A 26,522-nucleotide genomic window follows, 5' to 3' on the forward strand; every position below is an offset into this window, starting at 1 on the left:
TGTGCTGCTTCCTGAACATGTTCATAAGTCTAGACTTCCTCTGTGTAGAGTCAGAAAGCTTATAAAGCTTGATGTTGATACTTGTAGCTGTCTCTTGAATTAAGGAATCTGAATCTTATTTCTGAGGACTCAGTGTGTAACAGCATGTTGTAGCCATAGGTGAAGACAAAAAGTACAGCACTATGATACTGCTTAAAGCAAGTAGTAATATAGTTCATTCTTTTACAATGATGTTAATTAGCAGGAGGGGGATATTGTTTTCGTGCTATAAAGGCAATAAAGACTTAATCTGCAAAAGCATTGAACAGAAAGGCTGTTGAAATGGTAAGTGTGGAGCACTTAGCTGAGAGTGCTCATTCTTGTTACGCTCCTTATTGAAGTAATGGCAAAATATTATGGAGTTCTATTTTAATTGCAGATCTGGATTTCCCTTTGTTTTCATTTGTACGATGGTCTTGCTGGCTGCAAAAAGCCACTTTCCAAAGTGACAACTCAGACCAAGAACTATACTACAATACTACATAAGAACTATAAATACTGTATAAGAACTGTACTGCAATACTACATTTCAGCCTCTGGGTTTTGTGGTATGATTGCTGACCATTGCTTTAGACAGGGTATTCGTATTTTTTCCTTTTGAAGGAAAGAGGTAGGTGCTTTAGCCCAACATATTTAGTTCACCTGTTATTTACTTGAAGAAACACAGCTGACAATGTGAAGAAACTGTTAGTTCTGTTAGGAGCAGATCTGTTATACACTCAAAAGGTTTTCTTTCTTAATAGGCGGGAGTTCATGAGAGTACAAAGAGTAGCACTTTTGCAACAGGCTTCTGTTAAGGCAGTTCTTATAAATCTTTTATTGAGTCTTTGGCTGGGAGAAACTGGTCCTTGTAAATACAGTGAATGTTAATGGGGAGAGTTTATTTTTCCATCTTCCTTATGATCACCTGGAAGTTAGTTGCTTTAAACACTGTTTGGATGAAGTTGAGGCTTTGTGTAAATTGTGAAGCTAGTAATGACTGTCAGATTGTGAAGAATAGTTCTTAAACACTTAAGAATGAGCCTCTGGCTGAGAAGTGCTGGCAACTGATAGGTATTGCAGATACCAAGAGTGTTATTGAAGGTGTCATACATGCAGATTTCATAAAATAAATATCTATTTTATAGCCTAAGTGTCTATAGAATGCAAGTAGCTGATGGCAGCTGTTCAGTCAAATGAAGTGTAGCTGTAAAGGGACGAAGAATTTAAAGTGTAGGCTTGTATAGTAATTCCAAGCCAAAGAGGAATGCTTCCTGAGGCGCTTCTCTGAATTATCTTACTGGAACCTCCTGAATTTAGGTGTAACTGGAAACAAACTTGTTTTGTTTCAGAAGTAGTATTATACTGACATTTTTTTTCTTCTCTACTTTCCGTGTGGAAAAACAAAGTTCAACTTACATGCTTAATGTAAACCCCTTAGTGAAAGCTGATAGAAATGATTATACAAAAGTTGGCCAGGCAGCTGGTTTTTTTAATGTCTTACACTAATACTGCAGACAAAGTTGTGGCTTTGTTTTTTGAAGGGAGATGGTATAGACCAAGATTGCCTTTGTTATATGCTTTTCTTGAGTGTCTTTTGTCCAGGAATTGATTTGTGGTTGGAGGGCTAGTAAGGTCAGTTAAGCAGCAGCCTGAAATAGAAGGAAGTGTTTCTTGGGGTAGAGATTCCGTGCCTTGCCAGTTTTAATGGCCCAGAGCGCTGAGACTGACATTTGTAGCCCATTCTGCCTATCTATCTTGCCCTATCTTGTGCTTGCTTTTATGATGGTAGCAGAGAGTAAGGTAGTAGCATATCTTTGCAATAGATCTGTATTGAGAGGTGGAGGCAAGCTAGGAAAGCCTGGTTCCTGCAGTATCATCACCTGTTTATTTTCTCCTGGCTGAAAATGGGTGGACTTCTATGGTAGGTTGGAAATTAGAGCAGAGAGGAACCAGGAGCGCAGTTTGAAGGCAGCAGGACAAGGGTCACTGTGCAGCGAGGCTGGGAAAGTCACTGGGACTCCTGAGCTGTTGGATGAAGGATGGAAGGTAGAGTTTGTGCTGTTTGTGAAAAGAAATTGGACTGGAAAAAGTTGCATCTTATCAGCCCTGCTGAGTCCCTAAATTGTTCTGTCCTCCCTCTGTCCCTTTGTGTGCTGCTCTGTCCCTAAGCCAGCAAATGGGTTGAATGGTTAATAGTCTTTACTCATGTGACTGGTGTCTTAACAGGGTAGACAAATTTTAAATATAGCTGATGCACAGATTTTTAAGTCTCTTTGTGACTTCTAGAAAATGTATTTATAGCAAGTAATATCATGCATCCCTTCTGATAGGCCTGTTTTTCTTTATATGCCGAAAGTTAATAGGAAACAAAGATGCTAGAAATGGGAGAAAAGGTAGAAAGAATGTTGAAAAGGTTTGATGTTTCAATAATGTGTATAAAACTTAAAGCTAAGGTAATTTGAAAAATGTGGTGTTTGACCTATGAAAGTGTTCTAGCTTGCTGTTGAAATCAGATGAACTAGCCAAACCAGTAAATCAAGTGTGCAGAAAATACACTATTTTGAGAAGTCCTCATTCAACAACTACTTCATAAATCAAAGAAATGTTAACTAGCACAAACTTTGGTTTTTAAAAAAGTAAAAGTAGAATTTGTTTAATACTGGAATGATGGGGGAGTCTTGACAACAGAAAACTGACCTGCTACTAAGAACAAAATTGTACTTGTTAAACTTGCCCTTCCCAGTATTTTTGGAGAGCCTGAATGTTCATCTTTTAAACAGTTTTCTACTTGTTCTGTAGTATAACCATCTGAAGAGTTTTTTTTATAATGTTTGTGACGCTGCAAATATGTAAGTTTTAAGGTTGTCCTGATAATGAATTCTGGAATGTAACTGTAATTTCTGGTGCATGTAGTGCCATAAAAAGATACTTCTCAGTTTTAACAATACCACGTACCTGAAACTCTAATTATATTTACTTCAGAATGTTTCAAAGGCAACCTCGGGTTAGGCATATTGCAGAATCATTCTCAGTGAAGTAAGGTGCAGTGTGATCCAAGATAGACTACCATTTTCTTGAGTGCTCTGCTTCTATGAAATGTTTTTACTGCCTTGCATAGCTCAATACATTGCATAGCCTGTGACTGTGCTGCACTGCTCAAATAGCGCATTGGAGTTGGGCTTTTAGCAGTCTTATAAAAACTGTAGATTTTGACTCAAGTTTGACAGAGGCATTTCTGACAAATGACAATAAATGTAAGATTTAATTCTGAGACTTAAGGCTTCTATGGAAGTAAGAACCGGGAGTTTATAGTTGATATATTAAATAGGGGGTATGTAGTGAGGTACAGAATCTGGCTGCTAGTGTTCCTTTCTGACACAAAAAAACCTTCTAGATCAGAGAAGTAGCAGTGGTGCAAAATCAAGGTTTTCATTTTTCTTAGAGATGCTGTTTTAGAAGAGAAACCTGATAGCTGAATTTTGTGGATACTTGCTGCTTGCTTTTGGTTGGCTTTTTTTCTCACATTCTTTTGCTTTCTTCAGAATTCAATTCTATTAGTCTAGAAAGTGGCAGAATTGCATGCACTTTCAATGCATTAGTCCCAAATGTGTGCTTCTGAATTAGAGACTCTAACCATGACAGTCTTAGTGTGTTTGCTAGTGTGGCTGACCTAATTGGATAGTAAGCTCCAGCTTTTGTTTGCAGTCTTTTGAGTTCTTGTCAGACTTTAAAATTGAGTGCTGATTGAAAAATTACTTCTCATTGACTTATTTAAAAGAAAAAATTAACAGCAGCAACCCTTGGAGCCTGAAAAACTTCCCTGTAGAAAGCATTGGCTTGAATTAAAACAACTTCAGATAGTTGTGTTACTGCTTTGAAACCTGAAGGCTGAATAGTATTTGTAGCTGTATTAGTCTTCTTTTTGTCGTAGTCTTTTTCACTTACAAAGAAATAACTCAAAGTACATTTCTTTCAGTTAATTGAACAAGTTATTTCGTGAAATCAAACACTTCTAGAGAATAAACTAAAATATCTTTAAATGCAGGACGAAACGTGATGCTACAGTTCTTATGCATATATACTTTATTAGGCATCTCTGGTACACTGGATTTCTTCTGGAAGTCATTAGTCACAATGAATGTTTATAAGTTAAAAGCAGTATAGTTTTTTTTCCTAATAGCCACAAGTATACTTCAAGATGAAAATTACCTAAGTAGCTACCCAGTGTGTTGGGTCTATTAATTAACTGGATTGCATTGTATTATTTTAATAACTTTGGATTATGCCTCCATATGGAGGATTAATTGTACTCTAACTCACATTCATACCTTATTTCTCTAAACAAGAAACTTCTGATTTGGTCTGGAATTATTTTTCTGGCCACATCAGGTATTTCTATAATTCCTGTATACTGTGAGAACTGCATGGCTGTATTGCATTGCTTGTAGAGAAAAATCTCTTTATAAAAATGGAATGAACAAAGGAACCGTAAGGAGTGGGGTACTGCATAGGTATTATGCATATGGCACTAAAAGAGGCAGGTGTACATTATTTACTGTATGCCAAATATTTCTCTTCAATAATTGAGTTTCAACAATTATTGGATAAAACTTACCGATCATAACACCTATGTTTGTAGTATGATTTTTCCTCTTTAATATTAGCTATAGTAGACTGGAATTTATATGAAGCCTCATGTAGGAGGCTATTTCCTGTGGAGCCATTGAGAGAGAGAGAGAGAGAGAGAATGCAGCAACATGCATATGTGCAAGCCCTCTTATATATATGAATTTAAAAGATGTATGTGGATGTTGCTCTCATCTATATAGATGATATAGAAATCTTCAATCTTTTGGCCACTGCTCATACCTAAAGATTTCTTGATTAGCCAAGTCTCGGTCTTTTAGTGCTATCTTTCTCATAGCTACTACTGATATTACTTGCATGCTTTCACTAACTTGATTGTGTAGGTAGGGCTTGCGAAATGCGTGCAGTTGTATTGATCTGGCTTGCTGTTTTGCAGCTTCTGACAGTTGCATGGCCTTACAACTTCCAGGCCTTACTGTAGCTTCTGTATCTCCCAGCAACTCCTACACTTGTAATGACTTCTGGTCTTTTAGCATGAGCAGCTGTGCTGCTTGTATTAGTTGTCCTGCATCATGGGATCTACTGTGATAAGATGTCATTTTCTTCCATGACCACCTGACTTGAAGGACATTGTTATTGTTGTTGTAATTCAAATTTTAACATTGAATTACAAGTTAATTAGCCTATTGGCTAAGTATATGTTGAAGTAAATAGTAGGACTATAGCTTAAAGGCTTCCCTTTGTTTGTCCTTTGAGAATAGCATGACAGACTGAGACTTGTAGACTCAGCCTATGGATAACTGGGGAAAAAAGCAACTTGCTTGTGAAGCAAACTTTCCAGCAGCTCTGTAATGGATCTCTCGTGGCTGATGCATGTGACTGTGTTGCTCATAAATTGACCATGCCTGAGTGCACTGATGATAAAATAAATGAGTGGATTATTTTTTCACAATAGGCTATTATGACTGACAGTGATTAAATTATGAGAGATTGCAGAACACATTCTTTGAATGGCTACAAAGTTGTCTGTTCAAAGCTGCAGAGTACATTAAGTTTTTGTGCTCCTATTCTAAAAGAGTCAAAGGAGATGTTGAGCAATAGTGACAGCAATGCGTGCTGACAGAGTGCTACTTTCAGTTTTGGTGGGAGTTACGATGTCTGAATTGTTAGCTGTTAAGATTGAAATAGGTTCCTGGGTCATCATCAAGTCTGTTTCAAGACCTTTGCAAGTGCCACTCTAAGGTCGGTTTAGTTTTCCATCTTAGTACTCTTCTTGGAAAGCGGCTTCAAAATCTCATTCATTCGTTTTGTGGGAAAACATTCTATTTCTGGACTGACTGTATTAAATACAAGTTCAGACCCATTCATCCATGCGTCATAATTTCTCAGTTAAGCCTTTTACAACATCTTTCCACTGTTAGTGTTCTCCTATGTTACTGTATAGTTTCAGAGGGCATGTGAGATGGAAGACTCATCCAATGGTATGAGAATCTGAGCTATTTCTAGTTCCAAAATTTTCTTTGTACAAATAGTGTTTGTATTTAAGTTAAAAATTAAAAAAAATAGTATTATTTTTGTGACAGCTAGTGGAGAAGAAACTGTAATAGGCTTCTAGAGGCCTTTTTTTGTATTTTAATTTACAGGATATGGCAGTCCTTTATTTAATGCCCAAGATTTCTACAGTAACTTATGCTGTTCTTTAACAATGAATGTTTTGTCTGTAGACTGTGACTGACTTGATCTTGCTATTAAAATTTCTCATGGTGAAGTGAAATACCAAAGAAGCTGAGCGTACCAGTCTTACTACAGAAAATGAGGCATTCTGCAAAATTTTCATGTTTCTGCATAGCCTCATCCTCTGAATGCATATAGCCGAAGATTAGCCTGGTCTACTTAACAACCATCTTTGAGTATATTTAATATTCAGTATTGTAGTAGTCTATGTTTTGCTTCAACAGAAGCATGATAGATACCATTAATTCCTTTGTTTCCTAGGTTTTTTAAATCTTTTTGCCATCAACCTGTGAATACATGGCAAATGGAATTCTGTGCAAAGTTTAAAAAAATACATATTGTATTCTCTTAGTACTGAGTATGTGAGTGAGGGTGTAGACATGTCAGTTGTCTGATACTTAGAGCAATGTTATCAGCACAGATGTGACTTAGATGATGTTCTCAATAGGCATTTATAAATTCCTATCTTTCTTATGTGTTCTCCTGTCATGTCTGCTTTTTTAATTTAAGAAAATGGAGAGAGGGGAAAAATGAAACACTGTCTGAATGAATGCATTTCTGCCTGAAAATGATGCAGATATTGAAAGGACTCCTTACTTAATCTCTCTTCCACTGTATTTTCTGTCAGGGTGAATCGGTGTATTACATACAGCTCACTTTTTAGCAGGTCTATAGCTGCCATCCTTGTAGATCCTACTTACGTGTCAGGCTTAATATGTTTACTAAACTTTGTGTATTATTATTTTCACATACTCTATCTTATGCAGACTGATATGAGATCTCCCTCCTAAAATGATTACATTTTATGGCTCTGCATTAAATTCAGACAAAGGCAAATAACGTGGCTCATAGAAGTATGCAATACAAAACAATATTGCTGGTTGCTGCTTGAGGTCAGCCTGTTTGGTCTGGCACAGCACCCCATGTACTAGCTTGTCTGCATGCCAGCCTCCATTCCCTTGTGACACTTGGCCTTTCACTTCCTGCAGTAAAAATGAAGCACTGAAGTAGAGAACTTTGGTCTGCCAGTCTTGTGAATGGTTGTATTAGAGTCAGTATGTCAAGATACTGAAGTAAGTAACCTAAGTGGAGGAAAGATATAATAAGGAGAAAAGTTTCACCTTGTCTAATACATCTTTGTCTAAAATGTTTAATGTTATCTGATGATCTTGAGATATATTTTGATACAGCTGATGGGAGATATTGAAATGTCTTGCACATTCCTAGTAAACAAGGAATAACGTGTAGTCATCTGCACTATGCAGGGTGCTGGAATGGCTTGGTTGGTTCTTTTAGCTGTTATCTGTTTGCTTTGTAGGGGAAAAATAAATCTTCATGGGTGATGCAAGGTTGAGAAAAACACCAGCTTATAGTAAAGACTTGTTTGGTTGTCATTCAGAGTTCATCCAGCTTAAAGGGGCATCACCAGGTTGTGAAGTCTCTTGGCAGGATGGAACTACCACATATGTTTTGAAATGCTCATGGACGAAACTGTTCCTGTCTTACTCATATGCTATTCAACTGCAGACTTTGTATGAAAAGCTTCTTTGGAGGGCTCAATATCCTGAAATGATATTTGCAAGAAGGATACAAACTAGGAAAAAAAAAAGTAAAAAGCTTTACTGAAACTCTACCCTACTAATTTTCAGAATTGAAAACCTAAATTCAGAAGACTGATGGCTTAAAATTATGTTAGTGGATCTGTACTAGTAAACTTATCCTGTGTCAAACTTCTACCAATCCTGGTAGAATCTGTAACACTCCAACTTCCTACACTTATCCTTCATAATAGGGTGACCTTCTGTTAGAGTAGTGTCAAAGCAGGAGGGGATCAATGAAATTGTGTAATGGATGTGCAAGAGACTAGGGAGTAGAAGGGAAAAGAATTTGGAGCTTTGTTTACTGTAAATGACTGTCTATTAAAATACCATCAGCATTTTCAGTGTTAATATTGTAAAAGTATGCTGAGAAGTGGAGGGAAGACAATTTTAAAGGTGTCGCATAATAGTTTAAGGTTTCTGACCTGTGACTTCTATCAAAAACTAGTTAATTCGTCTTGACTTAATCTCTTGTTGGTCAGTATACAAGCATGTTAACTGATAGTGTGGACCCATGTGTTGCCAATTCACAAGAAGGAATACTGTCCTCAGTCTGGTAAGCAGCTGGGCCTGTCTCTCTTAAATTAAAAAGCCTGTCACTGTTTTATAGCTAGGATTGTTACTTTTAAAATCAGATTTGAGGATGAGTAATCCACTTTCTATATGTGTTTCTAATCAAACCATGTATTTCCAAAACTTTTACCTCAGTGGTGTAGTTTTTGTGTTCTATGCTACACTTAGAAAAGAAATTTCAACTTCCATCTTAATAGTAGGAGACACAATCCCAAATGAAAGATTGTTATCATTGAATATCATTAAATGAATCCAAAATTAATGTATAGAATAACTTAAATGTGTGAATAATTGATAATCACAAAAGAAATACCAAAAGTAATACTGGTGTTGTGTTCTGCTGAAATCTATTGATGGTCATTGAGAAGGAATAAAATCATAAAACACTTGTACAAATGTCTGCATATATGTTTGATTGGAGCATTACTGCCAACCCACTGAAATCAAGGGACAGTGTGTAGCCAGTCCTGAGCAATAATGTTCTTTTACAGAATATACTTGCCTTCAATGATGGATGTAGTCAAGGCATGCTGGCTACAAGGCTGTTAGTTGAAAAATAAGGTAACTAACATTGTAATACCTGTCTTTAAGAAATACAACAATAAATAGTTTCAGTTAGTAGTCCTAGTTCTATTTAGAAAATAAAGTTGGCATCTAACCTTGAAGTTTTTGTTGCTTTACCATGTATTGAACTTCATGGGTTTTGGTTTTCCTTTATGGGATGGGAACAAAAACCAACAAGCATTTAGTTTTGAAAGATTAGACTGCAATACTTTGGAAGGGCTTTCCAGATATCTTATGTGACAACTCTCCGCTTTCTTTTCAAAGGAGAAGTGGCTTTACAGAAGCTTTTGGTCACATCACTAATGAATTTGAAGATAACTTAAAATCAGCTGTCAGATCTGTTGAGGTTCTGTTACAAGAGCAACCTAAAAATTGCGATAAGCAATTTTGTTAAGAAATAACACTTTTCTATATAAACAGCTTATGAACTTATAAATATTAGCTATTTTCCCATCTACTTAATTTTTAAACATTAAGAGCTTTTCTTGGATTGCTGTCTACAAAACACTCAAAACTAGAGGAAGAAAAACTTGCTCCAGCACAGCTTCTTAAAGTTTGTCTGCATTTCTCTTCTTGCTGAGTTTCCTGAAGGGATTAAATGCTAAGATGTAGAAATATTGCAGCTTCCAACTGACCTCGGTATTCTTTCTTTTTCCACAGTCTTGTAATACTAGGAATTAGTGAAAAGACAAATGGCATCTCTTCTGTTACAGTTTTTTTTCTTTTGATAATTGGTTTTTTGTTCCTGCTGGGTTTATTTTCTTTTACTAAAGGATATGCTAAGGATTAGTCAGAGCCAATTCTTAAGATAGTTTCATGGTCAAAACTGAGAGAGAAAGAATGTGATATTTCTACCACCTCTGCATGAGGTCTGCAAACAAAGCCAGCACTGAGTTGAATAACACAGTGTATATTTTCCCTGAAACTTCTGAAGTCATTCTTTGAACTGGAAGTGTTCCTTCTCAAATAAAGGTAGTCCTTGATTTTCAGGAAGATGAGGACTATTCTTTGTTGACAGGCAGGAGCAGATGCAGCTCTGTGTGTTTTGGTTTGTAGACAGATTAATGTAGCCTGTGCAGTGCAGCATGCTGCTTAAAACCTGGCTCAGATTGAGCAGTCAAAATAGATTGGTGATTTATGCTATTCATCCCATCCGAGACAGTTTAAAGGAGGTCACTGACAGTGCTGACAGAGCATAGAATCCTTTTTCTTCTAGATATGCCTTGCCTTGGATTTTTTGTCAGGCAGGTTCTTTCAGAGGTAATTAGGCCTTCCACTTTCATCTCTATTCATCAGGGGATCATTCCGGAGGAGATTCCCCATGAAAATGAAATCCAACATTGGATTTACCTGCAATCTCTTCAGTTATGGGACTCAGAGGGCTTCTGAAATATTAATCGAGAACGTAGTCCATCCACATTTTCCAGAATGAGACTTGAGAGTGTAGAGCAGAGAAATTTGGCAACTTATACCACTGTCATATTTGATTACCTGTTTTAAGTGTGTTTATGTCATTTTCTTCCAATTATTGAATGCCTTGCAAGCACCAATAGGGATGTATGTTATGATGCACAGAAAAAGAACTGAATTCCCTTTCTTCAGCCTCCCTGGAAATATTTATAGTAAATTGGTTATGTTAGTTTCCAGTTGATTTGGGCAGAAACCAAATCCCTATACAGGACTGTAGTGTAATTCTGTTAGGAAAAAATAGCTCTGGAAATGCATTCTGTATTTCTAAAGCTCTGATTTATATTAGATATTTAGCTGTGACATACTTGTGATTACTGAAACTGAAGTGAGAAGAGTGTGTTGCAAGTGGTGAAGACTAGATATCATAGCTTAAAACAGCACTGTTGTTTTGCCTTGGGGAATTTTAAGGAGTCTGTTTCCCATGGCAGTATTGTAGAACTTCGTACTCAAAAATAATTATGGATTATCATTTCCATCTGAATGTCTTTATGATATGTCTGTCTTCTATATAGACTCATTAATAGGCTTACCTGTACATCTTAGCATGGGGTAATACAAGCTGGTAATGCGTATTTTGCTTCTTGACAATTTTTTCCCAGGTGTTACAGCATATTTTCTAGGTGCATGCAGTATAAAATCCATTCTTCTTTTAACTGGCATAAGAAATGTGGTGTTTTGATTTGCAGAAGAACTACACATTCATTTTGCTTCAAGTATTGAGTGGTGTGTAAATGTAGAGATAGGTGAGATTGCAGGAAAACACTTAATGATGGCGGTACCCCATGAACCGAATCTGCCAACACGAAGAGACATAATCCATTTTATGAGTTGAATATCTGATTGCAGCTCTACACGTTCCATTTGAAATTATACAAGGAATGTGTTTGAAAATGGAGTTGCGAATATATAGCAAAAAATAGATTTGTTTCAGCAGTCTGAAACATTTTTTAAATTCCTTTTTTCAAAACTGAAAGCAAAGTTTAGTGGGTTTGTTTTTACTGTTCACAGAACTGTTTAACCAGTTGTAATGCTATAATGTGATGGAAAGTATAGCAATAATAGTAGGGTGGCAAAGTCTTTGGCTGCAGCAAATGAGAACAAACCCAAACACAGCAGCTGTGGATGCAGAAATGAAGGAAGATTTACTTACCTTCAGAAGGCCTCAGGCACACAGGGATCTTCAAGATAGCCTTGTCTCCACTGCCAACCTTTAAACTGAGGTCTGGGAAGGTGTGGATCCTGGTTCCACCCCTTCCAGTCACTCAGATGCATTGCGTGCAGCTGAGCAGCCCTGGGTTGGCCCTGCCTTCTTACCAGGTGCTCAATCACTTTTTCAGGTTGCGACTTAGCATTTCTGCTACACCAAGGTATCAAAATGCATATAATTATTTGCCATAACATGAGCTTGCCATAATGTAAGTTTCATTTTGAATACTATTATTGTTTGAAGCATAGCACAGGTAAGTTGATTTTTATCCACCTTGAAGGCACGTGTTTCTCTAATTCAGAAGAGCAATCAAATCTAACAAAAGTGCTAAATCTGTGACTCATTTTTAATCTTCATATTCTAGTACGAGTTTTCCTTTCAATTCTGTGAGCAACTTGATTTCATCTTTCAAGTTATAATATCTCTTTTCATTTTTACCCACCTTCCTCTAGGAAAGTAGATGACAACCACATAATGAGCATGCATACTTTTAAAGAACTCATGGAATTGGGCGTGATTCAACCCTTCGGACTTCATGAAATTCACAGCGTTGACAGTTTGAATAATATTATCCAGTTCTAAAGCTTGATATGCAATGCAGTGATATTTCGTTAAATGTGAATTGCTGGTGACAATTGCATTTTCTATTAATTTTATACGTACCTCTTTTTTTTTTTACCAACCATCCCCGGGGCACCATCAGTAGCTATAGCAGATATGTTGACCAAGGCTAAAGAAAATCACTTTAATCTAATTTTTATGACTTCGATACAAATCTAATTCTAGTTGTCTTTTAATGATACCATAGAAGCCATTTCTTCAGTGACATTAGCTGTATTGAAAACTAGTATAATAAAAATGGTAAGTTGAGTTGTATCTGCAGCATCACTACTTTCATCTATTACCAATGCGTAAAATCTGAAATTAGCAGCTTTACTCTCCAAATATCATGTGATAGATTTGTTTCTTCAATTTGCTGGACCAGAGTCTGGTGAGACACTGATTTATCTATTTATTTAGAATAATCTGTTATTTCATCTAGACAAAATGTATCTGCCATGCTTTCCATATGTTGCTTAATAAGCTCGCCATAAGTAAATGATTTTAATTTTTTGCAGTCAGATTTGCTACCACATTTCCAGCTTTTTATAATAGTTCATTTGAGCTGTAACTTAAAATAAATAAAAGATGACAGACTTTCAGTTCTGCTGTTTTGTCTTTACAAAACACTTCCCTGATGTGCATCAAATTTGGCAGCATGCTTTCACAATTTGAGAAGACATTTCTAGGTTCTGTTTTCTTTTGAGACTACATTGATCAGGTTGAAATATTACTGGTAATCAACGTGTTTTACTCACTAAGTGGTGCAAGTGCATGTAACGTGGAAACATGCAGGTTTCCATTAGACTGAGTGCATGTTGCAGACACGAGAGGTGGAGTTAGCACTTGTGCTGGTTTCAACAGGGGAAAGCCAGTGAAAAGCATGCATTCCCTATTTGTAAACAAATGATATTACCAGTGTGAGGGAAGGATCAGTCTATTTATATCTTATGCTACTGGAACAAGTCAAGAAATAAGATGGAAAAATAATAATGGAGGGGGCAGTATTAATGTGTTTCCTCTTCAAGAGGCATTTGATTGTACATTATTTTAGGCTTACAACAACAAGTTGCTCTGTGCAAGCTGTATCTTGAGGTTGCAGAATCCTAAATCTTTGCTTTTCCTAGTCCTTCATACATTTGCCCTTTCTTACAGGAACTTCATGTTAAAACTTTAACTGGGCAATATTTAGATGAGGATGAAGTTGCAGCTACTGTATCTGCTGTGACCATTCTCTCTAGAAGTTGCAGGACCTGCACTTGAAGATGTTGTGTTCTGTCCAGAAATTTCTCCACTGTAACCTCACCCATATCAGGATTTGTGTCTTTCCCACCCTGCCCCCCCTTTCTGGCCTCACTGTAGTTTTTTGGCTATTACACAAATATGACCTTTTTTCCTGTTTTGTCTTCAGCGGCTGTTTCCTGTTTTCTTTCTCTCTCCCACCCCATTTATTACTCCTGACTTCATCTCCAGTGTTGTCTTTACTTTTTCTTTCAACATTTACTTTTTTTCCCAATTATTTCTTTTTTTGTACTAATAAAAAAATAGAGAATAACAGCATTCCTCTACTATGTTTCTGTATCCAGGCTTCTTGCTGAATTTGTGTTCACTGTCAATTATGTATCATTCATTCATTCTGCTTCCCATAAGTCAAATCTGTTGTGATGTCTCCTATCTTAACAGAGATACGGGTGTACGTGCTTTAAGTGCTAAGAGCTTAGATTTGTTGATGGTACACTTCTGTAGCCTTTTGAGGCTAGTTTGTGCCAGGTTCATCTGGACCTGAACTTCAGTTCTTAATCTTGGACGTCTCGTTTCAGGATCTGTTGTTCGAGTGAACTGATCTGTATTGCTGTCGCTATTGCTTTTTTTTCCTCATTTGTTGCTTTGTAGTTAAGTTTTATGGAAGTTGAGGATTAGTTAGAAAGGATGGAGCCCCCAGTACAAGAAGGACGTGGAGTTGTTGGAGCAGGTCTAGAGGAGGGTCACAAATTAGAAGGCTGGAGCAGCTCCTCTATGAGGATGGGCTGGGAGAGCTGGGGCTCTTCAACCTGGAGAAGAGAAGGCTCTGAGGAGACCTTATAACAGCCTTCCAGTACCTGAAAGGGGTCTCTAGGAAAGCTGGGGAGGGAATTCTTTTTTTATAAGGGCAGGTAGTGACAAGACAAGGGGAAATGGCTTTAAACTGGGTTCAAGGTAGGTTTAGACTAGATATTAGGAGGAAATTCTTTACTGTAAGGGTGGTGAGACGCTGGAACAGGTTGCTCGGTGAGGTTGTGAATGCCCCCTCCCTGGCAGCATTCAAGGCCAGGCTGGATGGGGCTTTGAGCAACCTGGTCTAGAGGGGGGTGTCCCTGCCTATAGCAGGGGGTTGGAACTAGATGATATTAAAGGTCCCTTCCAGCCCAAACCATTCTTTGATTCTGTAGTGGGAGAGATCTGCAAGCGTGAGCATAAATATGGACTTAGATCCAAGATTAAATTCAAGATGAGCGAGAGAAGAGCTGCATACTGGAAGTTGAAAAGCAAACAAAAAAAACTTTGAATCATGTGTTCTGTCAGCGCATGAACTGTTGAGTCCAAAAGGAGGAAGAGAAACCCTCCAAATCTGTGCACACTGGGACTTTCATGCAACTAAATCTGTCTTTTGGTGTGTACCTCAGAATGTTTTGCTGTGTGCTTTTGTAATGAAACTGTTAGTTAAGCTGCTGTCAACTTGGGTTTGTGTATGCTTACAGTTGTTCCCAAGCTTTCAAAGTTATCTTGCTGTATAGGATCGCTGTTAACAACACACAGTCCGCATTTGTATATGTTCATTAAAAGCTTTCTGCAGTGAGTGTCTGCTCTAGTAAATTGTATTTTGCAATATATATATATTTATATGAAAATGTCATTGCATGTCAGTAGCTTTTTTTCCTTGTCAGCAGGGCAGTCATGAATATTCCTCTCATCATTTCTTGATGTGTAGGAATTATTTTTTAATTCTTTATCTTTTGCTAATTCTCAAAAAAAAAAAAACAAAACAAAACAAAAAAAAAACCCTCTGTTTAAATAGTTGCTCCCTTGGGGATTTCCTGCATATCCTGTTATCTGTTTTATGTTACAATCTTTCATGCTGGGAATGTCCTTCCAGAAAGCACAAAATGACTGAAGCACTTAGATGACTAACAAATGCAGTAAATGCAGAAGTACAGGCTCAAACACAGCACTATTTGGGTTAAATTCTTTTTTGCATTTTTTTGTTAGTGTTGCTAGCCCTATTTCTGACCTCTAGAGAATCGTTTCAGTTTAACTAGCTGAGAGATGTTGTAGCGGTCAAAATACTATTAGTGGGGAAGCCATTGCCACGAGAAGTGGAAACCTTTTACACAACTGCTGATATTTTTGCTCTGCTAATCAAATAGCAGCATTCAGAGGAGCCTATGGGACTGAAGTTTTGGCTGCTGTTATTGTTTGCTCAGCTAAGAGACATCTTTCTCTCTTACTGTTTTTTGTTGCTTTGCGGTTGGAAGTATTATGCTCCCAAAGGAGCATTAGATACATGCTTTCTTGAAAAGCAATAGTATTGGCTATTTGTTATATACTACAGTAAATATAAGCATGCAAGAGAAAGTTTGCTCTGTCTTGCTTTGTGTATATCACTTTATGCGCGTTGTAAGTATTCAGGGGGAAAGAACATAGTGCAGAGTAGTTCTGCTCTTCCAAGAGACTACTTGTGTCCTGGCAGCACATGAAAGATGCAGTGGGTTTGTACTGGCTGCAAAATAAAAATGCCATTACAGGACATCTCAGGTGGCTTGCTTATGAAATTTGAGGAATAGAGGATAGCTGGGAGAGGCTTGGGAATAGCATTCTACTCATTGCAGCAGCAGTGGTTTTTCACTATTGTTTATATCTGTTGTCAGTTCTGATTTGTTATATCTTCAGTTTGTGTCAGGATCTCTGAAGGTTCTTCAGCAGTTGATTCACATAATGGCAGCGGCATCCAGCTGCGATATACCTACAGAAATCTAGAATTACCTCACTGTGAAGCTCACATTAAGACTACTGAAGGTTAATAATCAGAGATGCTGTGTATTAACCAAGTATTTGAAACTACCTACAGTGAAGTTGGTAAAAGTGGTGCTAGTATCAGTTTTATATTTAGATTTGCATCCTGATTCAGGAAAAAAAAAAAAAAGGCATTGAAAAAATAGCAGGAGGATCTTACATCTGTCACCTATATAAACTCATTTATAACTTAAATGTCATTTCTTCTGTTTTTACTTCCTTCAGTAACATCAATATGAACATCCATGAGTGTTATTTCATAGAGTCATAGAATCATAGAATGGCCTGGGTTATTGAACCAGCTTGCTAAAGAGCTGTATCATGAATATATTGACAATGGCAAAAAATTTGAAATGTACATTGTATCTGAAATACAGAACTCCTGCCATAGATGCTGCCATAGAAAAAGCACTTCTGTGGTGTTTATGCCTCAGAGTTTTGTGAACGATGTTTGTCTGTTGAATTTCGTTCTCATATGTGGCAGAGCAGACCGTGTTACTACAATCTCAGAAGGTTTCTACTACTGCTTCTAAACTGGATTACCTGAAATCAGAAGCTATTATTAGTGCCATATTAGTGTGGTCTCAGAGATGTCTGTATCTGTGTGATATTCCGTCTTGACATACTGATGAAATAAAGGTAATGGCTACATCTGCTCATGAAAGTTATCTGCAGATGTGCTCTGCTTGTAAGATCTGTCACTAACATTCTACCTGAAGCACAGATTAGTCACTTGTCATTTCTTTTTCCTGCGTTTGAGTACTGGTATTGTGGTTATTTCCTTTTCCTTTTTTTTTTTTGCGTGGTCTTGTACATTTCCTAAACACGTGAAATGGTAATAATTCACTCTATGGCTTCCACTGAGGAGGAAATAGATAATTGTCAAAGAAATCATGCATGTCTGGGATTCAAGCATCCAGGGATGTTATTGCACCGAGGCTTCTCAATGTGCTTGAGGAAAAAAAAAGTTCTCGGATATGAGTAAACCAGTGAATAATCTTTTGAATTGGGCAGTGCTTTGATTAATGAAGTTTTTGTAAGTGTCCTGAAAGCCTACTTTGCAACAAGAGTAAAATTAATGCAAGTATAAAGAATAAACTGTTTTTAATCTTGCTGATGCATTAGAAAGTGATCCGTGTTGTAGTGGATGCGTGCCACTGTCACACAAGCCTTTGTCATTTGGTGGTATGGAATGGGGCTGAAGGAAGGGAATGGAGACTGGCGAGAAAGCATGGCTCAGAGTGAACAGCATTGATTCCAAAGATATGGAGAGATTTCTCTTAAACTGTTGTTCTTAGTTTGTTGGACAGATAGCTGGAAAACAGAGCTGTCTCTTGACCCGTGAGCGTTTTCTGGTTGCTGGAATGAAAAGACTTGGAATTAAATCCTGGCTTTTCCACTGAGTGTGCCCTTCTCTAGCAGTGTCAGGGCTTGGGTGGGGTCAGTCGTATTCAATAACTCTTTTGAAAAAGACTACTGGATTCTCCTCAGCTTACAGCATGTTTTTCAGTGCTAGGGAACAGCACAATGCTAGCTTGATAAGCAGATTCTGTACGTACATATGTATTTTGGCAAATAAATTTCTTGATTCAAATTCAGTACCTCTTTTTGAAACTTCTAGCCTTGATATATTGAACTATTTGTGGATAGTAAATGCAGGAGTGAGATACTCTTCTTACCTCTGGATATGGTACGGATAGCATTGGGATGGGTGAAAGATGCTTATTTGCTTAAATTTAATCCCAGAAGTGTTTCAGTGTTGGCTTCACAACTTGTCGTCATAGCACTTGAAAGGTATTTATGTTCTTGTTTGTTGAAAGCTTTTGTTATGATCATCTTTGCTTATTGTATAGTCTGTGACACAAATGATGCAGTCTTCGGTGTTTTTCGTTTAATTTAGGAGACAGTGCTTTCTAAATACCTTCTATTATATGCTTTCAAGACTGCTACCTGGTGTCAATAGACGAACTTTAGCAAAGCAGCTTGTGCTGTAGTAATCTTTGCTTTCTGAGGAGTTGTACCTCTTAATACTATTGGTTTTAAAGGATAATTCAGTTTAAGTTGTATATGGATTGCAATAGCTAAGTTACTCACCAGAAGAAAATGAACTGATGGCCTACAACAGGTGTGTTATGAAAAGATGGGGACACTCAAGTGATTGGGAATAAACTTGGTCTCTTGGAACGCTTTAATAGAGAAAAGACACTGAGAAATAGTCATAATTGCTGAATCTATTTTGACTTTACAAACTTTTTTGGAGTTGCTTTGGGTCGGGAACTTGTCAGCATGACAGTGCCATTGTGAAGAAATTCCATCTAGACTGCAGGTGCTCATTGTACATTTTTTGCCAGAAATAGCTCTCTCTGTCTCATTTCATTTGCTGTCTACATCGTTGATGGTTCTGTCTTCGGTGGTCTTCAGAACTACTATAGCACTTACGTAAATAACGAATTCAGAAGTATCTTTTAAGCTCACAACGTCTTCTGTAAGGACTTCTCAGTTTTTCTGATGAGTTCTGAGTATTCTATGAAAAACAGTAACACATTTGTAGTATTTTTCTTATGCTACACCACTTGGTTCTACAGACTTAAACGTTTTTATCCCAGCGTAAGTATTTCCTGGTAATTCAGGTGTATGCTGTATTTGCAAGAGCATTGTATGCATACAGATAGCTGTATGATGACATGGATTTTAACATAATAAGTATCAGAACACCTGTTATTTTGAATAGTGACTTCAGCAGGAATACTTGAGGTATTATTCCTGTTAATTTTGGGGCTGATAGCCACCATGTGTATGTCTGGAGTTCTTTGGAAATTGGCTTTTGTAGAAGACCTAGTATCCTTTGGGAAGATGCTCTTCTGTGCCTTTTCTGATCTTGGAGGTGTGTGTGCACATAGCTTCCACATGTGTAATCCACCTGCTCACGTGCACAGGTAAATAATTCTTAGCATCACCAAGTAGTAAGTCACTGTATGAGTCTCTGAAGTGCTATGTATTAAATATAGTTTATGTTAAGACTTGTATGAAAACATACAATTTCTTGTCACAACTAATGAACCACGCTTGAAATTGGGATATTGTTGCTGTTTTCAGTTGGACCTGTGAATTGTTCTACTGTTTCTTAGAACTATTATGGCACCATCTGCTGACCAATATAAAGATTGGCAATGAGGGTTTTCCACACCTGGCTGCTACACTGAAAATGAGCTGACAGTATTGAATTAAGAGGTAGTTTGGGCAGAATCGTAAGGATAAAAGTTGATTTTTTTTTTTCAGTTGGTTCATATTTGTAAGAAGTATTTTCAGCAGGAGATATCATTGCAGAGGCTAAATCATACCATAGTTTTAGTTGTCTAATCACCAGGACTATTACAGAATGTTCTTCTGTAAACTATTAAGCTTTCAAAGGATTTTTTTCCTCTTTAGGGTAGAGGGCTGTTCTTATTGTTCTGCCCATCAGTACTTTATCTTCTAAGCTTACAAAGGAGACAGCTTAAAGTCAATTTAGCCCCAACTCAAGCGGTCTTGTTGTGGCATAGGAAATGTTTGACTCTGCCAGATTTGTTTGTCATGGGACTGCTGCTGAGATGAAAAAATAAAATCTGCAGCTGTCTGTCCCTTTAGTCTGTACAGTTAACCTTCTTGCAACCTTCAGTACGTAAAGGCTGAGGTTTTGGTTCAATTGCTCAAAATAATCATAATAGTTTGAAAATAAGTAGGGTGGCATACATGTGGGCATTTTCATGTGGGTGATTTGTTCAAAACTTGTTCAGTCGTTCTCCATGCTCTCCATCTTTAATTTTCATTATCATCAGTTTCTGCAGGAGTGTTCTTACAAATGAAGTTAATCTGAGCTTTGTAGATTCAGTAATCAAAGTACATCTGTCTGTATGTATGGTCTTCTGTATGTATAAATAGAGAGATGCAGGCTCCTACAGGATAACTGTTTTGTTGCTGACTTGTTTTACTACAGATGAGTGCTTTATTGGAAGCTGCGTAATGTAAATGCTATATGATGTAACTAAACAAACTTCAGGAATGTTTTTGCTTTCCTAAGGATCGTAGAATCAAACAACAAAATAGTATTCTCTGATTAATTTCTTTGAGTTTAAAGAATTCTTTCAGTTTTTACAATTGTTAAACCATGCTAACAATGATCAACAAGTGTGTATCTCCTGAGGTTGTTTCTTGTTCTTCAGCCCTCAGTAATCTTTCCACTTGACTGGCTGCCTAAGGTTCTACTTTTCCTTCTTGCTGCAAGACTTAAGCTCATTCATATTGATTATTTCACAATAAAGTATATGCTTAATGTTACCTTGTGGTACGAAGGTGGTATGTTAGGGAGAAATCTGCACCTATTAGCAGCCGCAGCCTTATGATTAGAGAGGGGGAAAGTACTTTGTACGGTTGTCCTATTTAGTAAGACCAAATGCAAGTTCACAATGCCTCTTTGGGAACAGGAAGGGAAGAAAAGATGCAGTTGATGTTCGGGCAGGTGAATTTTGAGCATAAATGGGTTTATTTTTTTCAGGTCATACTTCTGAGAGAAATGCTGTCTGGCTCTTCTCTTGGTTTTTTTTCCAGTTACATTGTTAGCTGTTAAGAAACAGGGCTGGATGTGATCTTGCAAGTTCTTCCCTCCCAGAACAGGGAGGGGATGAAGAAGAAGCAGTTTCCAAACAGTGGTTGCTTGCACTGCTTGATTGTAGCAAAGGTAACATTGGGGGCTTCACAACCTGCAGCACTGCACTTCAGTTGCAGACCTTCAGAATTCTTGGAAAAATATTTTAGCTATTTTCTGAAAAGAAATTACACCTTTCTTAATCAGAAATGCACAGAGAAGAAAAATAATAATCATCACGTCTGCTAACAATGAAACCTCCAATTTGACTTCTCTAAGCACAGTGGTTTATTCTGTGATGATTTTTTTTTTCTTTCAGGAAAGTTATTTTGTTTTATATTTGGAAGATAATAAATTTGGAAAACTAATTATGTACAAGCTTATTATATTATTAAGATTGATACCTGTCACAGCAGCAGTTCAGTTTTCTCTAAGATCTGAAGGTATAAGCAAAATGTAACTTGACTAGTAGCAACTTTGAAACTAGCATACTGATATGTAGTTTTAAATAGCAAATCCTTTGATCTCTACAGCTAATCAAATGGAAATTTACCTTTTTAGAGACCTGTTACCTCTGAGGAAATAGGATACATAAATATTAAAACTTTAATGCTATTTATAAACTTTTATGATAAAACATGAGTGTTTCCTAACAAGTAAAGGAAAGAGCCATGTAACTGATTTGGAAGTCTCTAATGTAGCAGCAGAGATACTAAATCTTCTTTTGATCTTCCTATCGGTGATTATTTTTGTTTCAGATAGTGAAGTTGATTAAAGTAATGAATAAGGAAATACTCTCTCCATATAGTTAAACTTCTGGTTTGAGATGCTTGCTTAATGTGAACCTGCCTGCAGATAGTTCAGAGCTCCTATCTCTAAGCTTCTTAGTGCAGTAACTACCTTTGTTTCCTTTGACTAAATGTTGCCCATCTCTTCTGCCAAAAGGGCTTCTCTTTGGTATGTTCAGGCATCTGTTAACTTCTATATCTTTCATTAGGGGTGGTCTAAATTAAGACTTAGTTCTGACTACTTATGAGTGTTTGAATGTTCTTTAGGAATCTGGAGGTAATGTCTGCTTTCTTGTGATCTGTACTAGTTTCTAATTGGCTTCCATTGCAATTGTAGTTGTCTCCTCACTAGTAGCCAGTATTGATGGAAGCTGATTTTAATGCAGAGCTTCCAAGTCATAAATATGATTGTAACTAATTTGCTAATCCTCAGACAAATGAACAGAACGTTAATTTTGGAAGAACTGTTTGAAGAAGAATTAGCGTCAATGATTACTAATAGGATCCAGTTATTTTGATCTTTTCTTGTTAGGTCCTTTGGGTCTTACAGTTGGTTTACTTCAATAAATTAGGAGAAAAATGATCATGTTACACTTTTAGAGTAGCAAAGCAGCAAAATCTGGTACTACACAGCAGGGGATAAGAGTGTTGATTTTAGCTGATTTTTTTGGAGAAATAACAAATGGTCATATTAAAGATTATTTTCATATTCTATTACAGTATTATTTGTTTTTAGTTTCATCTGTTGTAGACCATTGCTACAAATTACTGTGAATAAGTCAGTAAAAGTAGTGATGCTACAGGATGCTATTTTTATTGTTGCATTTTTATTTGTTTTTTAGTGTAAGCTGTGACAATGACAACTGAAGTTGGCTCAGAGACTGAAGTCAAGAAAGATGCTGAGCAAGTGGGACCAGACAAAGCTAAGGGCAAACCTGAAGAAGCCTCAGAAACTCCAGGAAATGATAAGTCCAGGAAAGCATCCTCTGAAGAAACTCAAGATTCTCCTGTCCCAGCACCAACTAGCCCTAGTAGCCCAAGTAGCCAGAAGAAGGAAAAAGATTCATCTGAAAGCAAGGGTATTTCTCGTTTCCTTCCTCCCTGGCTTAAGAAACAAAAATCCTATACCTTGGCAGAGCCCAAAGATGAGTCCAAGAAAAGAGCAACAGGGGAAGAACAAGTAGCTGAAGAAAGTGAAAGCCATCCATCTGAGGGGATGGCTCAGCCAAAAAGGAGCTTAGAAACAGTTGCTGAAAATAATGCTAAAGCAGATGACAAAGAAGAAAAACACTCTGTTAGTAGTGCAGAAACACAGGTAAGTGTGATAAAGTGTGTATGAATGTTTTGGAGCAATTTTGAGGGACTGGGGGGCTACTTCATGATGTATGTAATCCATGTAAGACTTTCTTGGTATCATTTAAGGAAAAAATGGCAGTTACTGTCACTTTGTGAAATCAGGTTGATATGAGTAAGCTCTTCAGCACAGTAGTTACTTATTTGACTCAAGCTGTTTTAGCTGTAATTTTGACATAACGTCATCCTTTGGCATAGTCCAAAGGGATAGTGAACTGACTATTACAGTAGAAATGAGAAGGGATAAGAGGGGAAGCTTCTTAACCAGATTTGCCTCTGAAGCCTTTGTATTGCACAAATAGCTCCTTAGTGACTTAATCCATTTGTTATCTGCTGTAGTTATCTCAGAGTCCTTAGATGTCAATCTTTTGTTGTACTTAACCTTAAACCATGCTTGTAGCTATTGCTCTTATTGATTTGCTGTAGGAGTCTGGTACTGAGTTTGAAAGCAAGCACCATATTCTACAGTGTTTGAGTCCTGATGTGCGCAAGTTGTATGTCTGTTCTTAAACCTCAAACCTCACACTCTCTAGGGCTGCAGTGGTGATTAAGGACATAAAGAATCTCTGATAGGAGGAGATGCTGAAAGTGCTGGAATGCAAAAGGAGAAGAGTCAGGGGGGATCAATGTATCTGAAGGGAGGAAATGGACAAGAAGGGGCAAGACTCTTCTGTGGTATGCAGGGAAATGACAAGAGGCAGTAGGTGCAAATTAGCTGTAGTGGTGGTCTGTCAGTGAGGATACTGGAAACCCACCTGGAAACAGTCCTGGGCAACCTGCTGTAGCTCACTCTCCTCAAGCAGGAAGGTTGGACTAGATCTCACAAGTTACTTTCTAACCTGGAGTTTAAAAAGAAACTTTTGTTAGTTTAAAACAAAGAAACAAAAAACCCTAGAGTCTAAAAAGGAAAAAAGGCATCTTCTATGATTTCAGAGCAAGAACAGAAAAACTTTTTTTTTCAGTATTTGGTCCCCAAAGTATTAGACCTCAATGCTTACGCAGGTTATAGTTCTTCCAATATATGCATAAATTTTATTAAAGCTTAATTTCTGAATTAGTGGCTTCTAAAAGAAATGAACAGGATAAAAAAAGTCCTCATTCATGAGCTTGAATTGTCACTGAATTGTTTAACTGTATTTTATATAGCCTGCCAAAGAAGATGGTAAAGAAATGGAAGTAGAAAAGGTTACAGAAGAAAAAGAAGAAAAGGAAAAAAGGGAGACAAAAGAAGTGCAGACAGCTGAAAGTATTCCCCAGAAACCTCCTAAGAAAATTAAAACTGTGCAGTGTAAAGTGGTGCTCCTGGATGGCACAGAATACAGCTGTGATCTAGAGGTAAGGTATTAAGTCTTTATATCGAGCTCTCTTTCTTTACCGAGAAAAAGAAAATGCTTTCATTTCATTCAGAGTTTAGCAAGTATATTTTTTGTGTGTCTAATGAGCACATTACAAGGTTACGTTCCCACTGCTATCATTAAGGCTCGGTTAACTGTTCCTTTTTGAACTCGTATCTATTTTTGTCCTTAAAAAGATGCACTATGTATTATACTAGCAAAGAAGATAGAGTGTAATTAACAAAACAGTTTGAGCTGCCCAGAGATCACCTTTGAGCAGTTGTGTTTTCTGCTGTATTTGCGTTTTGCAAAGGATGAAAGTTTTCCACAATGTGGTGTCACATGTATTAGTAAAGTTGCCTTGAGTTCATTAGTTTCAATTAAAATAATCTCAACTGGATGTATATTTTACACTTTGCTTCAAAATAGAATTCTGTTACAAGTTTAAAATGCATGCTTTTTTATTTAAAGCCATGTTCTAGTACCAAATCTTCACAGCTGCATGGACTGTTTACAAATATAAATCTCTGGATTAGACATTGTATATATTTGTCTGTTAAATCTGACTTAAGATCACTGACAGAAAGAGCAAGCTTACTGGAAAACAGCTTCTTGGCTTTTATAGCTTTGACATCCTCTGAATATTCTCTTTCAGTCTGACTATAATGTCCAAACTTAAGTCCAACAGAAGTTGTTTAATATTTTAGATCAAAGTTTAATTGTGAAATATAAAATTATATGAAAGGAAGAATGAAGTTGCATTCTAAATCTTCTGTCAGTGAGATAATTTGAAGTGCATACTTTCAAATTTAAGATTCTATAATTTTATATATAAAAGTGGATAGCTGTGACTGGGTTCAGAGGATATGAATTCAGAAAATGGTTCCCCCCCCCTCAGTGCATGACTAGGTTGCAGATGCTTGATCTACATATGTCCTTTTTGGTCTGTGTATACAGTTCTACTGTCCTTCGTTCTACACTATGAGTATTTAGAATGCCTCAAATCAGTCACTTTTTCCCTTTTGTTTCTTTCCACTCAGTACTCATTTTGGCCTGCAATGCCAGAATCCAATGAAATTTTGTTCATTTTATCACTGTTTTATTGCTGTCTTACCACAACTAGCTGTAAATCTTTTTAAAAATAGCTTACACGTGTGCTTTGGTGATTCTGTTTGATAACATGACAGCGCTCTTTACCTTTCTTTACTTTAAATGGTAAAGGAAAGGATGCCATTTATACTCATGTTGATTACTTTCATATGCTCATACTTGATTTTTTTGAATATGCCAGTTTTCTTTTTAATTCTCTGAGCTTGTTTTAGTGTTGAGCAGATGTTATTAGTTTCTCATAGCTGTTGAAGTATCAGCAGTGACCATGTTTGAATCTCCAGATCTATATGCATCATCAATAAGCAACAGTATATGCATTCAAGAACTAGCAGGACAAAAAGCTCCCACGCGTATGAAAAACAAAACTTGCAAAAGCAGAGAGGGAATGACAAAAATGTGAAGGGTCTCTTGCTATCTGCAAACATTTATCTTCTCTGTAGCAAACTGTTGTTCTCACCTCCCACTTTCTTCTTCATAGTGACTTAAGGACAATGCATAGAATGATCAACAGAATAGTAGATGCACTCCTAATATTTCTAAGGGGGAATTTGTTTTAAAAATTCCTGGCTTGAAAAAGTGTTAAATTTCCAGTGCAGGGTGTGTGTGTTTATTGTTTTCTGCCTGAAGGGATGGAGGTTTGTTGCTGAGTTCATGCTCAAATTTCTTTATGGAAATCGCTACTTTTGAAGCAGACAACAACTATTATGAACACGTTCCTGGAGTTCAAACAATTTTATTCAAAAAATTTCATCAGTAAGTCTGTAGTTCACATTTGGTGCAGCAGTGCTCACAGCTAAGTCTGATGGAAGGTTTTCCAGCTTGTTCCTTGCTTTTTCCATTAGATTAGTGGGCAAATTATGGATGCTATTGATGGTTTGATTTAAGGGGCAGATTCAAACTAAAATGTTT

At 37.1% G+C, this 26,522-nt stretch overlaps 1 protein-coding gene across 31 annotated transcripts in view; it reads left to right on the forward strand.

The window, feature by feature from the left end:
- EPB41L2 (erythrocyte membrane protein band 4.1 like 2) overlaps positions 1-26,522 on the forward strand; it is a 104,530-nt gene that overhangs the window by 17,955 nt on the left and 60,053 nt on the right. For all 31 annotated transcript variants that reach the window (XM_040697459.2, XM_040697457.2, XM_040697486.2 and 28 more), the window contains 2 exons: positions 22,659-23,131; positions 24,316-24,504. In XM_040697459.2, coding sequence (XP_040553393.1) covers positions 22,673-23,131; positions 24,316-24,504 — 648 coding nt within the window. In that variant the 5' untranslated portion in view covers positions 22,659-22,672. The remainder of the gene's footprint in view (positions 1-22,658; positions 23,132-24,315; positions 24,505-26,522) is intronic.

This window comes from Gallus gallus, chromosome 3 (genome assembly GCF_016699485.2).
Source record: "Gallus gallus isolate bGalGal1 chromosome 3, bGalGal1.mat.broiler.GRCg7b, whole genome shotgun sequence".
Lineage (NCBI taxonomy): Eukaryota > Metazoa > Chordata > Aves > Galliformes > Phasianidae > Gallus > Gallus gallus.